At 43.8% G+C, this 16614-nt stretch overlaps 1 protein-coding gene and 1 pseudogene across 1 annotated transcript; one reads left to right on the forward strand and one right to left on the reverse strand.

Moving 5' to 3' along the window:
• Positions 1-32: 32 nt before the first annotated feature.
• LOC146206420 (uncharacterized) lies at positions 33-15659 on the forward strand. Its single transcript, XM_084591083.1, has 7 exons — positions 33-299; positions 1131-1600; positions 4557-5059; positions 10388-10509; positions 10595-10653; positions 10746-10832; positions 14531-15659. The coding sequence occupies exons 2-7, from the start codon at positions 1144-1146 to the stop codon at positions 14644-14646; spliced, it is 1344 nt and encodes a 447-aa protein (XP_084447209.1). The 5' UTR covers positions 33-299; positions 1131-1143; the 3' UTR covers positions 14647-15659.
• Positions 3629-3998, reverse strand: LOC146206421 (cytochrome c oxidase subunit 5B, mitochondrial-like; annotated as a pseudogene).
• Positions 15660-16614: the final 955 nt, after the last annotated feature.

Consider the following 16614-nt stretch of genomic DNA (forward strand, 5'->3'; position numbering starts at 1 on the left):
TGTGAGCGGATGTCAGAAGGGAGAGAGAGAAACATGCGAGAGAAGCGAACGAGCGGGAAAACGCGCGTACCAACAAACCCTAGAGCGGCAGACACGGTGGCGGATGAGGACCAGCAAGAGCGCCGCGTTGGCCCGGTTGTCGCACTGCGCCGCCACCTTCTGGAGACTGTGTGCGTCAGAAGCGCAGTGCACGGGTGCAGAGTTCTGTCTTCCCGTCAACGGGGCGAAAGCACGTGCTTCTACTACCCCGACATTTCTGATGTATAATCTCACTAGCTGACGCCTACTTCGCCGAAAATGTAAGTTTCTGACTGTTTTTTGCGTTCCCTAATTGTAGATTGTTTCGCAGTATTTTGCAGTTTCTGTGTGCTCCCTTTAACTGCTGCCGGAACACGTGTAACACTTTAGGCTTATTCGGCGTTTTTTAACTCTAGAAATACGGATCGTTCTGCGAATTGTTCTCTGCCGGAGCACAAAGCGTCTTTTCTTTGCGCCTGCGGTAAATACAGATGAGCTGGTCTGAAGTGGGGTTATCCAGAACACGGGTTGTTCACACGTGGAGCCGGTCCGTCCGATGCCATATTGTTGTGTCCAGACCCGCCAACGTGCGGACCTTAAAAGCTGCTTAAATGATAAGACAGCCCAATTCTGTGTGACGCAGTGGGTTTGGTACACTGCTTGTTTGTACGGAAATAATTAACTGCGTTGTTGGCTGTATCTTGAGTGGCGACATCGAGGCTCGCTTAGCTGCAGCTGCGCATACAATTCTCGGATGCCGCATCGCAGCACTTTGTGCCGGCATACCGGCATACACGTGGCTGCCCTCATTTACAAGGTTTTCGTTTTTGCATATGTATTGACTTACTAGCGTGTGAACTGCCCAAAAGCATTGACTGTTCTTCCGCGTCGTTATGAGTCAGTCTCTCGGCTCGTGCGTTGTATCCAGATTGCCTCCCCTCGCGTACGTTGTCGCAGTAGTGCGCTGTGGAACTGACAACGGCCTGTAGAGCTCGCATGCTATCATAACCAGCGAAAGTGTGCGTTATCGCGTTATTCTTCAGGAAACTTTTATTTGCTATTTTCTTTCTTGGCATGTATCTTATCCAGCTGCCCGTATACTTTTCTTGCAGACGCCGGCGACAAATGTATTCAATGGAGATTAACAACTTTGTCAGCTGTACTACTATGGAACAAGTTTACTTTGACCTTCTGTCAGGACCCCTTCTAGAAGATGACGATAAGGATTTATTTGACTCTGTTTTTGAGTCGGACCTCCCTTTTGAACTTCCCGACCCAGTAGTTGATTTCGAGTCTGACGTGGCGTGCTGGGTTCAGCAAAGCCCGGTTTGGGGCAAAAACCTTACAGAAGCAAATTCGTTAGAAGAGGAGGTTGAAGAGAATGTGAAGTGGGTGAGCGAAGTGCCTGGCAGGATCAAGGAAGTTCCAAAAATAGAGTCGTCAGAGGAAGATGAAGTAGATGTTGTGTCAGTTGATGACGACAAGTCTGCTCAAAGCACAGGGCCCAGCACACCCACAGAATCAAGCCCTCGACCTACACTAGAGAAGAGCCCTAAGAAGTCTGTTGAGGGGGCACCTGTTGGTATGTTATTGCTTTTGGTGTATATTGCTCATGAAGATTGCAGATTCTTTAGACTTTGGTGTTGATTTATCAGAAATGTTGGCTTAGTTACAAAGTATTTTAATGGCTTGTTTGCAGCTGCTTGTGCTTTATGTTCATTTGCATAGCATTCGTGGTTAATGCATGTGTGTGTCACTTCTGAGTGTAGCTTCTTGGCAATTCAGCCCATGTGAATTACTTCTTGTAGGATGTTTACGATTGTAATCAACTCAGGGATGGAAATTCTGCTCCAAACTGCTTTTCCTGCTCCACCCTGCGTCAAAGCGCAATGTTGCTCCGAACGAGCTGCCTAAGTGTATTGATGTAAAATTTAGCAGAAGGCTAGTTTTTGCTGCACAGTGAACCATTGTATTACCTGCAATGAATTATAATCTAGAGAAGCATATTTGTTGCAGTAATATTTATTTGCAAGTAAATTTAAAATGAGGCTCGAACAATTGGAGGAAAATAATTGTGCAAAAATGCTGTTCATGTGACATAGCATCTCCTCCCAGCCTTTTCAATCGCCTATGGAGAGAGAAGTGATGCAGTTACCGCAAATTACCATGAATCATTGGGAAACTGAGTTCTAGTGTTCCTGCTGTGAAAGCAGGAAGGTACTCCATATTGAGCCTGTTCATCAATAACAATTGTGCAAAGCTTACGTCAAACAAAAGCATACTTGAATAGTTCTTGAGGGGACACACCGAAGGTGCCAATCACTCGAAACCTCAAGGGGTTTGGAAAGCCGTACAGGGCTTATCACTAACATGCTGAAATTGAAGCAGTAGCCACTGGCTGAAGGTGGAAAAGACTACCCTTAAGTGCAGTCTATCCTCCTTGGGGACACTACTGGCTGGTGTCCAGGAATTTATCAGCTCATGCATGGGATCTGAAGTGATATGGATGAGATAGAGCAGAAACGTGCTGCTCATTGATGTGGATTCCAAGCTAGTGGCAATGCTTGAGCACGTCAAAAGGGTAGACCACATTTCTCTCTGAAGCAAAGTAAACAAAAGTAATTTTTTTCAAATTTTGTGTTCAGTTATGAAGTGGACAAGCAAGCGTTGCATTTGCTACTAGTCAAATCGCACAGGTCAGCTGTTATTTTAAATGTTTATATATGTTTTGGCGATTTGTGTTGTCAGAGATGCGTTCATAGTCAGTGAAGCATTGGACTTTGCATAAAAAGGAATCATATTGTTTGTTTTTGTATGTCAGGAATATAAAATTGCAAATAATCAAGGTGTTTGACCTTAGAAACATGCTCCAAAACTTTTTTTATTGCTCCAAAGTTGCTCCGGAATGGCATTATTACTGCTCCTTAATACTGCTAGCCGAAAGGGTGGCCTTTGTGATGGAGCATCCGCCTCGCATTAGGGAAGTACCAGGTTCGATCCCTGGTGCCGCCAGGTACCCACTGGTTTTAAGGCGAAAGCGTGTAATGGCTCATACTGTCTTAGACAAAATGTGTCCCGCTTTTGCGTCGGCTCTGATTGGCAGAGGCGGCATGATGTCATAGAGGTCTCAACCAATCGCAGAGCACCACCACCGTATGCGTGGATGCATGCCTTATATGGCCATGTGCCAATCAATGATCAGTTACTAATTAATCACTAATAACTTCTTAAATAACTAATGATTGATTAATTACTGATTAGTGACAGTTGCGTAGCAGAATGCGGCACTCAGGTTTTCACCTTTTACTACTTTAGTCTTTAAAGTCCCTCATAATTTATTACAGTGGGTACAAGCTTTCCCCCAGCCTGGTGCTCTGATCTTTGGGTGAAATGCTTGGGAAAGGGGTTATAGGTCCCAAATAGTTGCGCCGATGGGACAGTCATTCGTTCTGCCGTCAGACAACAAGTCCGCCTTGCGCGGCAAAAGCCCATTATGTGGCTTGTGTGTGTCAAACTTGGGGCAGTTCTTTTTTTATTCCTTCCACCTGGGAACGAAACATTGTGCTGTGCTTGCATGCAGCACTGCCGTACTCCTAGATTGCAGTGCTTGCTACAATTGTTTTGCATCCACGACCTTGAACCAGTATCCACATTCGCAGCGCTAGGTCCCCTCTGTACAACCGCATCCAGTTGAATAGTCTGATCCTCTTCAAAAATGCAATCCATCATACACTTCTCTAAGTGGGATAAGATGATGTTTAGGTTGTCCTTGGTGCCTGACCCCTCTTGAAGACCTTCATGTCAAAGGGATCATTTCCAGCGGCCTGGGCTAGAAGCTTATGCATCTCGCGCCCAGTGGCGTACTCTATGGCAAAGTACAGTCGTGGTTCTTCCTCGGATTTGTATCACACTGCATTGATGCAAATCGTCTGTCGTGCACTTCACAGAAGTGACCTTCTTAACACAGTGATAGCAGGCATCCTTCCCTCTGTGAAGTTTGCCACTCCAAAATGCTAGAGCCTGCTTCCACCCCTTATCAGCTTAATTTCTTCTTGAATATTTTTGTTTATTGGGTGCCTGCATCGCCCTGTAGGGCATTGCAGCAGGAGGGCTATATAGTATGCTAAGTATAAGTATATATATGTTAAGTATGACATATTATTTCAATGCATGGTAAACAGCATCATTGGATGAAATATACACAGTGCTTGATGGCAAATTATTCCAATCTCGGACAGTTCTCAGAAGAGAGTAGCCAAAAATGTCCTACAAGAATTCCCTGTTTAAATTCCTAGCTCAACTTAACTGCATTTTTGCAATTTAAAGAGAGAACTTAAATTTAAGGGAGGATGTAGAGATCCAGCTGAAGGAAACATAACTGTAGCTACCTCCATACCAATGAAAGGAACAGGGGTGAAAACAAAAATAGGATGTAAACGATAGGTGCTGTCTGCATTTTTTGTAGTAGTTTGTTTAATGGCAGAGTTGTGGTGTGGTGATGGTCATGTATTCATTTCAACCCCAATTTCCGGTCTCAGTTTCCAGTTCTCTGCTGGACCGAATGAAGGCTGCTTCTGCAAAGAAGCGGAGCCCAATCTTAATTCAGCCTCCTGAGCGGAGTCGACCGGCTACAAAGAATGATGCAGCTACAAACACTGCTCCATGCCCAGCTGCAACTCCTGACCATGATTACTGCACAGCAGCCAAGAGCAGCTCCAGGGATGATAATCACTCAAACAAACGTGAGCGCAGTGTGGTGCGACGTGTGTCCAGGTCTCCATCTATGACCAGGAACTACCGTTCTCAGAAGCGCAGCGTGTCAAGGCGGTCTTCGCGGTCGCCTCGGCGACGGAGATCACGCTCCAGTTCTCCATCTTCAAGAAGTTCTTCATGTGGCTCCTCTGATGGCTCCGTGCGGCGGCGCTCACGGTCATCCCGACTGCCCCGGGACTGTCGCAGCTCATGGCGTCCACAACATCGACGCAGGGAGCCGCGAAGATTTATGCCTTCCCCACCACGTCGCCGAATTCCAGATCAGAAGGTAAGCTTTCAGTGCATGCTACTTTACTCTGGCATGAATGGGCCTTGTAGTGATTGGCAACTGGTGATTTGTGAAGACTACAGTTGCATTCTTTAAGACATGATTATACTAGTACAGACATATAATTCGTGTTAATTTTGAGTGGATGGGTTTATTTTCCGCTGCATTTGCACCTGCTAGCAGTTGTTTATTTTTTGGGCTTGTGACATCATATAGGTATCGTGGTTTAATTTATTCTTATTGGGCGCAAGGACATACTGTGGTGCCACCTCTCGAAAGCGCCTGCATGACTAAGTAAGTGGGATAACGCACGTTGAACTTCTGCTGTAGGCTGCTTTGATAGGCAGTTCAGTTGCGCGTTAGTATTACATTTATTTATTTAATATACACCTCAGTCTGGGCCTGTATAAGTTTATTTTGAGGTATGAGACCCACTCATTTGGCAAAAATGCACTTCACTGAATCAGGGTTATCGAAGTTGGCGAGCTTTACTGCTCCAACAAAAACAACTGAAGCTACCACACAACCAGCCGATGTAAGCAGTCAGGTAATGAGATTCCTCTGCAAGAGCAGAGGACTGTCAGGAGCCTAGCAAATACTGAGCGCCTTCGCATGGCGCCGGCGGAAGCTGCACCGTTCGCCTGCTCCCTTGAACCACTGTGGGGATGACATGGATTAAGGTTTCAGCAAGTGTGAAGACATGCGTTGCACGCAGCAAATTCTTGCGCACTAACTACCGTCGGGCACTCTTGGTTAGAGCGGATATTTGTTTTCCCCGCAAAGTTTTTTTTTTTTTTTTTTTTTATGCGCGTGTCTCGATAAGCACATCACTACATGCATGCAATGCTCTATCTTTCGTTTATTCATGGGCTCTGTCATTTGAAATTACTGCAGTAGTAGAGACGCTGCTTGAGACAACTCTCCGTGCATATCGCTGCCCGGGGTGGCAGAATCTTCTGGTTAATTTCAGTGAAACTTCCGTGTCAACCCATTCATTTAGAATGATTTGAGACCTTCTGGCCTTCGCATGATCCCTCCTTTCTTTGGGGGGGTACTGCTGCATGATGAATACAGCAGCTTTTCCATCCTTCTAGCAATAGTAACGTTAGCTTCACAAGTGATAAGCGCAAACTAAAACGCGTGCGCCACTTTTTCTGCCGCTCACCAAACATTTAGCGCCAACTCTATGGACGAAATCTTGCTCTCTGAAATGCCTGCTGCGTACGTCATGAGAATGATCTCACTGATCTGTGCATTAAAATTTTGATTAAGGAAGGTTCTGTGAGCTGGTAGCAGTGGGACCTTGCGCCGGGTTCCCTCACTTACATCCGGGTACAGAGCAGTAACGGACCATAGCATTTGCTTAAATAAACTTCAGCAGCCTCAGCAACGATGCAAGATGAAAAAATGCAAGGCTGGCACTCTATACCAACCAAAACTACAAAAATAAACGAGACTATTAGCTTTTAAAACGCACAAATTCAATCGAGTGTCTGCTTCAGCAGCAGTAAGAGGAGTCACGTGATCCCACTTACTCCCCTAGGTCGACACTAGCGCCGCTCGCTCCAGTGGTGGCATTCGCACCCAGTAGTTTTCTTGTAGTTCTAATGTTTAAAGTGACTTGGGCTATGAGGGACGCCATTGTGGAGGGTACTGAGAATTTCGACCAACTTTACTGACATTGACTGTACTTGTCAACGGAGGAGGAGCGGCGGCGACGGCCGCGGAGTTGACAGGCACAGAGTGTATAAAGGAGGCTATGTCAAGCCACAATACCGCCACGATTGAATTTGTTGCGCTCACAGCGCACCAAGACAGGACGAAAGCCTAAGGTGACAAACACAAGTCTTGCTGCACTGTGAGCGGAATGAATACTTAACTGGCCGAAATTTCTGCTTTACTCGCTGCTATAGTAAACTCCGATATAGTAAAGTGAAACTGAAGTCCCAGTTCATCTTCCATATACAACTGTACATTTTCCCCCCTTTATAGTAAAGAGATTTTTGGTAAAAATTTGTTATAGTAAAGTGCGCCTGGCCGCGGCGACTCCCACGTAATGACATCACTGCCCGCGCACTACCTCGAATCGCGAGGAAAAGAATTTTTTGTATTTCAAAACAAAAATAGCACTGAGTGTCTTTTAAGCGGCTTTACCACTAGACTTAGCAGCATTCAGGAGAAGCCTACTTTACGTAGGCCTTGGAGCCGTGAGGAGCATGCAGCGCGTAGGGAAAAAAATGTAGAGCTGTCTACAAATGTGGAAAGGAGGTGGCGTGGTCCGTTCAGAAAGTAGGGGAGAGTAAAAGTGCACCAATAAATAGGGAAGCGGAAGAAACAGGCAAACATTCCCAGCACTGTGCAGCCATGTGCATTTATCATTTGTTGCCTTTAAAAGACTTAAACAGCAAAAAGTGATACCATGTTCATGCAAGGCTTTGATTTTCACATTAAATCATACTTGGCTGTATTTGTAGCTATGTTGTCCTCATGCTTAAGAGGTACTTCCACTAGATGTAAAATGTTTTGTTACTGAAAAAAAATTGCAAGAAGAGATAAGAGGGAGATGGAAGCTATTTCATGTTTGTTTCACTAAGCAACAAGACGTGTTCAGTAAGTGGCCATTTAGCTACCAGGCAGTATCTTCAGGATCATGTCATCACCAACAACTGATATAGTAAAGATGTTTACTGGTACCAATGACTTTACTATAAAGGGGTTCTACTGTACTTCGTGTTGCCTAGAAAACTATATAACATTTATATTGTGTATTTGTTCGAGAAATTTGATGCAATTTTTTTCACATTGCCTCATTTATTGCACTGCAGCTGGATAATCTACATATGCAGCGCCATATCGTATGAATATTTATCAAGGTAATTTATTCAATGTAAATAGGATATAACTTAATATGGTATGTTGAGTCAATCCATGTGAACTGTTAAAGCTTTGGCGCACCTTAAAAATACATTACGCGTGCTTTCTTAGAGCACTCTAGTTGAAGAAATATTATGCTTTGTTTATTGAATTAGCAATACATCTTCCTGCCCATAGGGCAGGGCAACGAAATTAATCCGTTATGCGTTCAAATTGTTTCCGTTACATGTAAAAATATTGTTTCTGCATCATTTGTGGATTGACTGGATTTGATGATTTGTTCGACTTGAAGTCATGTTGACATAACATTTTACAAAAAATTATAACGGCTGCAGAACCTGCTTCGAAAGGTACATGCACTGTCTGTTTCATCTCAGTAAGTTGAACCAGTGGTATCAAATCGGTCAAGGCGTCCTTGTGCCCAGTCAGGAAAAGAGTAAGAACAAATGAGATTGTAACCGTCGTTAATCGAAGTACCTGGCAGAGGAAGATTAAATCTTTGCTACAAGAATAATCTGAGCTTTTTCCTACGCTACGGTGCAGCATAGAAGCATACGACATTCACTCTGTTGGAGCAGCTGCCGCTAGCCGATCGCACGCTCGGTCATGCGGTGACATAGTTACGTGACAGCAGCGAGGTTCCGCCCCGGTGCAGGATACTATGAAATTTGCACTTGCCGTGTAGCTGCCCCGTTGCTCCTTTTTGATTTTGCTCCTTAAGAGCAGAGCAATAAACCTCCTTTGCAGTAATGACCTTAGAGAAGTGCCTTGTGACTGGGTATTAAGGTTGAGTTCTTGTGTATGTTTGGGTTTTAATTCTGTTTTAATGATTTTCGTATAATTCTATGTTCAGAATTTTTCGGTTTTGTTTTCATTTGGAACTAGCTCTTAGTCTATCCTCCACTTTCTCTAGGAACTAAACATGTGGCCGGCTGCTGAGTTATAACTGCTATTGGTGGTCATGAATTGGGCGTATATTACAGCACACTTCAGTTATGGCAGGTCGGTCCAGGATATCTGCTCTTGCCATGAGGAGCATGAAAGGGGCTTTTTTTTTTTTTCCCCACATTGTATGGTAACGCAGCAAAGCGTACAGATTCTCCATTGACGTGCTGCACTCCTTCTGACCTGAGTTATTAGGTTGCTGACTGGGGTCAGTTAAGTGAATTGTACACAGGGCAGAAAACTATGCCTTGGTTGTCTGAATTGAGCCCATTCATGTTTGTTGTAGTTCAAGCTAAAGCTACCTTGTTTGTAAAGTTGTCATTTTGGTCCTATCTTATCCCTTGAATCGTAGGAATTATTGAAAAGGTAGTAGTACTGATGTGTGCTGCAAAGTGTTGCTTGACTAGCTATGGCGTCAATGGAGCATACATTTTTGCTAAAATCCACTTGATTCAGTGACTACCCTGTAAATCATATGCAGTCGGATCTGGGTATATCAAATTACTGCTTATTCAAGTTGCAGAGTGTTCTCTTGGAAATCCCATGCAGCATAAACAGTGTTAACTTTTACTAAACTGCATGCCATCCATGCAAGGGGCATTTCTTCTAATGACACGTCCGAAATAACTTTACATGCACTTGGAGTGGACACCTGCTGGCAGCACTCGCGCTGTAAAGCCACATGATAAAGGAAACGCAGGGTCCGCTTGAAAGCAGCCTTTGGTTTGGCGTGCTTGTTTTAAGCACGACACTGCTGTTAAGTGGGGGAACCGCACAATTGGTGCGATGAAGCCGGCCTAGGCGACCGAAGTGTTCCGGCGGCTCTTGCGTGGCCTGCTTCGTTGCTGAAGATGATGCAGGTATCAACTGTGCCCAATTTAAGTGAGGTATTATTGCGTCTGTAGTGTATTAGAATTGGACCTCATGATTTGTGGTGGCTTCTCCCAAAGCACCATCTTCTGCAGCTTTAATGCGAGACCTAACTTGAACCGCATGGCACGAGATGCAAGCAGCAGGAGTTCTGGCGCTCCAGTCTAGCCCACTGAGCGGCACATAAGGGTGCACCCAGAGTCCCCCTTCCAGTCCTGGCGGTGCAATGCCAGTATGTTGGTGTTTCATGCTTCTGGGTTACACAGGAGCTCATTTGTTGGTGCATTTTAATATCAAATTATCAATATATAAAGCTACTTCGCAACACTCATTTATGGTGTTAGCAAATTGGAAGTTGCTGCCATTGCATCATAGTTGAGCACATGAGCTGTGACAAAAATTTTGGCTCATTTCCTAATGGGTAAAATTATATTTGTTCGCATCTTGTTCCAAAAATTGCTTTTACAACTGCGACAAGAATCAAGCTAACCCTCATGGATAGGAAGTGCAATTGTTTCACTGCACTTTTTGTTGCAACTGGGTTCCACAACCACTTTCACTTTTTGAGCCAATCACCACTTTTTTTTTTTTATTCCAGTGGAAGAGTGGTCTTACTGAATGCTTTATTTTTTTTTCCAGGAGGAGAGGCGTGTCATTTATGTAGGCAACATCCCTGAAGGCACTACACGCCTTGACCTGCGTGAGAGGTTTGCTCGCTTTGGCCATATTGAGGAAGTCAGCGTGCACTTCAGGGATCATGGGTTAGTTTCGATTGCTTGGCTTTTCACTCCTACTTCATCCTATTGGCCGGAATGGGTGGTCACTTAGCATGTGTTTCTTCTGCAGGGATAACTACGGGTTTGTGACCTTCCTGCGTGGCGCGGATGCATATGAAGCTGTGGAACGTAAGTTTGAAGCAATTAAATAGTAACTTGATGGAGAATGTAGAATGTGAACTTGACTCAGACTGCAAGCTTTCTGTTTTTTTTTTCTCCAGATGGAAATGATGACCCCAAGCTTCCTCGCTTTGATCTTTGCTTTGGTGGGCGTCGGCAGTTCTGTCGGACCAACTGGGCAGATCTAGGTCTGTTATGGATATTCATTATGTCAACAATTCGTACAGATGCTGTGCTGCATAAGACCATTTTCATGACAAGCCAGAAATAGCACTAATGTCAAGTGGACAGTGTTCATGCTCATAAGTGGTATAGAAGTGCTCAGTGACTTGGACCTTGGAAAGTAGCTGGCTTCCAAAATATTCTAGCACTGTTTTGTGCAATGGCTGTTGCTTGTATATGTAGAAAGGTTGGTTGTTAGTGTGTAGTAACATTTGTGTAGCTAGCAGTGCTTTCACTGGTGGTGTAAGAGCAGTTCTCATTTCATTTTATTACCTTAAAGACTCCTCGCGGGGTATTACATAAGGGGTGGGATGAGCAGAAAAGGTACAAGACAATGCAATATATGTGATCATATACAAAAAATGTTGTTTAGATTGCTAGCAAACGATAAAGGGCAGGTGATGTCGACAATATGCTGGGGAAGGCCGTTCCAATCTTTAGCTGCACGTGGGAAGGAGGAGGCTGAAAAAGTAACAGTTTGGGCACGTGGGCGAAACACTTGAAGCGTGTGGTTAGTGCGGTGGGAAATGTAAGATGCTGGTGTGATGTAGGGGGCACGGTTAAGTGATGAGTGAAAGAATTTGTGGTACAGTGATAGCGTGGCTATGCGACGACGAACGGAAAGAGGCGATAGTGCTGATTTAGCTTTTAGGGCTGAAACACTGACGTCGTACGATGAATGAACCTTGTAGCGCAGTTTTGAACGGCTTCGAGTTCGTTTATGATGTTAATATGATGCGGGTCCCATATGGCGGATAAATATTCAAGTTTAGGTCTAATGAGTGACTTGTAGGCGAGCAATTTCACATGATGCGAGGTCAGGCGAAGGTGATGTTTAAGAAATCCCAGAGTTTTGTCGGCAGATGATATCACGTTAGCAACATGTGCATTCAATGTTAGGTCATTAGATAATGCGACGCCTAAGTACTTGAAAGATGATACAGATTCTATGGACTCGTTAGCGATTTTGTAATGGAAGGCATGACTCTTTTTGCGACGGGTAATGGAAAGAAGCCTGCATTTGCTAGGGTTCAGGGTCATAAGCAAATTTTTGCACTACTGTTCAATTTGGTTAAGGTCCTGCTGGAGGGCTTCTTGATCAGTTGTTTGTTATTTGGCGGTAAATTACGCAGTCGTCAGCGAACATTCGAACTTGGCAGGATAAATGCTGTGGGAGATGGTTAATATATATTAAAAACAGTAGGGGCGCAAGAACAGAGCCTTGTGGGACGCCGGATGTTACAGGGAGAGGGTTGGAAGAGTGGTTGTTCACTGATTGACTGAAAACGATTTAAGAAGGCCTTGATCCAGTTTAGCACATTAGGATGTAAGTTTAGAATAGAAAGTTTTTGTATTAATCGCTGATGTGGAACTTTATCAAATGCTTTAGCGTAATCCAGAAAGATGGCGTCTACTTTAAGGTTAGCGTCCAGGTCAGCGTGCAAGTCGTTGAGGAACATGGCTAGTTGTGTTTCGCATGAATACCCCTTGCGGACACCGTGTTGGGATGGATGGAAGAAATTGTTAGTCTACGAAGTCCATTAACTGAGAGTATATCACATGCTCCATGATCTTGCAGGGGTCGCTGGTTAGAGAAATTGGACGGTAGTTTAGGGGAGAATTTTTGTCACCTGATTTGTAGAGTGGAACGACCTTCCCAAGTTTCCAGTTTTCCGGAATGAGACCTGTAGAGAGTGATTGCGAAAACAATAATTCTAGATACACTGCACTAATGCACTTCGTGTTTTTTAGTAGTTTAGTGTTTATCTCGTCGAGCCCAGCTGACGAGGAAAGATTCATTTTCTCAAAGACGAGATGCCAGTTGAAGAAATAATTATTGCGTCCATCGGTGAGGTGGCATTAGTAGGAAGTATCCTTGGAGGCGGGTGGCGCTCCTGAGTGAAAACTGACGAGAACACCGTATTGAAGATGTTAGCGCATTCTGTGTCAAAGGCTTGAATACCAGATGCATGGGTGAGGATTATTGAGTGTGATGGTCCAGGATTGATAACGCGGCAAAATTTTGGGGGGTTATCGCATAGCATGCGCGGTAGGTCGCTGTTAAAAAATGCGTGTTTAGCATTGGTGACAGAAGTCAAGTATTCTTTTTCGGCTGAAAAATATTTCTCCCACGCTTCAGAACTGCTTTTCAATTTGGCAGCACGAAAAAGCCGCTTCTTTTTATTCTCTAGTCTTTTTAGTGTCTTGGAAAACCAGGGTTTAGAGCGATTTTCACGAAAAGTTATTCTAGGGATAAAGTTTTGTGTTCGTGGAGTTTATCTTTAAGTATTAGCCAATTCTCGTTAACAGATCTCTGGTTATAACCGGCTTCGAAGAGTGGGAACAAAATACTCAGTTCATGATTAATGGCATTGTAATTACCCTTGTTATAGAGGGTGATTGTTTTCTTTTGTATTTCATGGCGCTCGGTGCGGAAGGAAAAATCTGCTTGAATGACTTTATGGTTGCTAATGGGCTCTAAGTATGTAATGGATGACAAACTGTCAGGATGAGAGCTTAGTATTAAGTCTAAAATGTTGCTCGAATTGCCTGCGATGCGTGTTGGGCTGGTTACTAGTTGGTGAACATTAAAGTTCAAGCAAACATTTTATTTATTCCTGCCAGTTTATTCCTGGATAATTAAAATCACCAAATAGAAGAATATGCGCGTTCGGATAAGAGGTCATGAGCTGGTTGAGCATATTGTTGAGTTCGCGGGAAAAGTTTGGGCTTGCATGCGGAGGCTTATAACACACGCCGATTATGACTGAATGCGGTGAAGCACGGCACAAAAGCCACAGTATCTCTAAGTTAGATGGTAGGCGGATGGGTGAACAAGATAATTCCAGTCCAGCGGCAATCAGTACACCACCCCCTCTAGAATCTGTGCGGTCCTTTCGATAAGCAGAAAAATTTGGCAAATCTGCAATAACTTCAGCATCAGTGATATCATTAGTAAGCCAGGTTTCAGTTAACAGGAGCATACTGCTGTTAGATGATGTGACTAAGCTAGACACGCGTTCTCGTTTCGGCATAAAACTGCGAATATTAGTGAAGGTTACAGAGAACGAAAGATGATTATTTGATAAAGTACGGGGACGGGTATTGATTGCTTTTTGGGGAGGTGACCGCTATGCGTTGGGGTACCTGCTGTTGACTTAGTTGCCATTGGCCATTGTCCAGCTTGCTGCAAAAGCCAGCCATTTGTCCAAATGCACAGTTTTTACTCCCTTGCGGATATTTTGTTTGCAGTGTGAAACATGCACCTTGCAAAAAAAGGAGCCCATTTCAGCATAGATTGACTTAGAAGGATTTCGGGGAAGAAAAGCTTGGGCCAGAGTGCGTGCATGCTGCTCTCATTCAACCCCCTGTGACCTGTTGCCCATGTCAGCTGCTTTTGTGGACCTTTTGTCTTAGATTTGCTCAGAATTTTGCAGTCCGGTGGTGGGATTCTACCACGCATATGATTTTTATAAGCTGCCTGTGAATTTAATAATGTAATTCATTGTGGAGGGGGCCAAAGTTAAGGCAGAAAGCCAAGGATTAGCAGTGCCAAAAAAAAAGCATTTTAGCCAATGTTTTGAGGCAGAGTCAGTGCTGTTCTGTTAGGTTTCAGGCTATCATATCTGACAGCATAGCATAACTTTTTTTTTTTCTTTCACAGATTCTCAGTACGAGAAGTATTACTACATCCAGCGAGAACCACATGTCAACAGCCTAGACTTCGACAGCCTTCTTCAAGCAGCAAAGTCCAAAATTCAGGGTCACCATCACTACTGACATCTGTGGACCTTATGGTGTTTCCCTTTTGTCGGCGCCTCATCCTCATCAGTTTGGTGGATAGTGCCTGGACTGATTTTAACTTATTTGCCTGAAGATACGAGGTGCTATGTAGGAACCATATTTAATATGTACAGAGTCCTAAGCGGTCTAGGTGAATGTAAATATTGGTGGGGCTTTCTCTTAAGCAACAGTGGCTTGGATTTTGTTGGCAAATTTTTAATGCCAAGCTCAGGATTGCTTTTGTTGCTGTTTTATGCTTCTGTTTGGAGCAACACATGCTGCATCAATTTTATTATTGCCATTATCTTGAGAGTGGAGGATGATTTTATAATTTGTGCAAGCACAGCGCTGATATTTTTCTTATGGCTTTCGTTTTCCTCCAGGCTTGGTGGCTTTGCTCCTTCTGTACATACCTATGTAATATATATATTGCTTGAAGGGATTTATTGCCGTTTGGCATGGCATATGACATCTTTTCAACAATTGTGTAGTCGTTCATGTGTTCCATTATGTTTTACATATGTAGTTTTGTTTGAAATTGGTCGCCAGTCACTCAGGGGTGGATCATTTCAACTATTAGACTGTGCATGTTCTGAAATTTGTTTTGCTAAAGTGCCAGAGGCACATGCAAGCTATGCCTGTTCAGTGATGTTTCATCACATAACTGAAAATTTTATCGTACCTCAAAATTTTTATTTTGGGCTCCTTTTCCCTGCAGCAGCTTGAAAACTTAGATACTGTAGCAAAAATATTTTTGTTTTTGAAATTTCTTGAAACTCTCAGAAATCTGCTTTGCCAAATTTTTTACTCTGGGTTCTTTGAAAAAGTAAGAATTCCCCCAATGAAACCACTATGCATCTAGGTGTTTATGCGGTCATGACTGAAGAAAGTTGCGACATGTGCCATTTTTCTGGCTTGCTGGGGCTACTGCTGAAGTTCAGCGTGGAGTCATTTTATTGGCTTTTGTTATAGCCACTGTTTACAGGCAATAAATTGCTTTATGTACCTCATTGCAATGATCTTCTAGTGGTCGCAATGTTTAGTTCCTAGGCTTGCAAGTTATGTGAAGTGCACTGTTGCAGAACTAGCCAGTAGTGTGTGATACTGCAAAGTTTGATTTTGCCAGAGCAAAGGCACTGTACGGCATAACCAGAGATATTTGACATTTGTTATTTCAAATGTGTGCCACCCATTATGTATACTGGATGGAGGTGGGAGTTGGAGGCTGCTGCTTTAGCTTTCACATTTTTGTACTTGGAGTTGAACAGTACCTTAAGAAAACTGCATGTGACAAGCTGCAATTTCATCATAGCAGAAATAGAAAATGTTTTCATTTGCATACAATTCAGGGGCAGAGAGCTAGCTGAAATCATTTATTTGCATTCAGTTTCGTGCTCATCCTTCGAGGCATACTCTTAAAACTTTATCTCCTTTGACATCCCACACTAGGCATTGAAACAGGGCACACACCTTAATGTGCCTGGTGCAGGTTTGCTCTCCTTGCATGAATTTTTGTAGTGAGGAGAGCAGGTCACTCTTGCCCCAGCTATCATGGAACCCACTCGTGTTTTGCACCACCCTTCCATGATAGGAAATGTAATTTCATATGTAATATTGCCGTGCATGCTTATACAGAACAAGAAAAGATGGGTGAGGAGGCTTGAAGTGCTCAGCCAGGAAGGTATGACTAGAAATTGGGGCGGCCGTTTCTACATACCATCCTTTTCAGCATGTATGCCTTCACGATCAGTGCTTTAGTTTCTTGTGGATGCACTGGTCTGGAGGCTGCTACCCCGAGAAAAATCTTGTCTTTCTCGTGAAGCAGCCCATTGCAATGCTGTAACGATTTGCAAAGCATAGTTATTATACAGTGCATCTAGTTTGATGGTCACACCCAAATGTGGGTTGGGCCATCCCCAAAATCCAGCCCGGGTCACCGGGAAATTGATCAGCATCAATGCACAG

This window comes from Amblyomma maculatum, chromosome 1 (genome assembly GCF_055883805.1).
Source record: "Amblyomma maculatum isolate TAMU_Amacu chromosome 1, ASM5588380v1, whole genome shotgun sequence".
Classification (NCBI taxonomy): Eukaryota; Metazoa; Arthropoda; class Arachnida; order Ixodida; family Ixodidae; genus Amblyomma; species Amblyomma maculatum.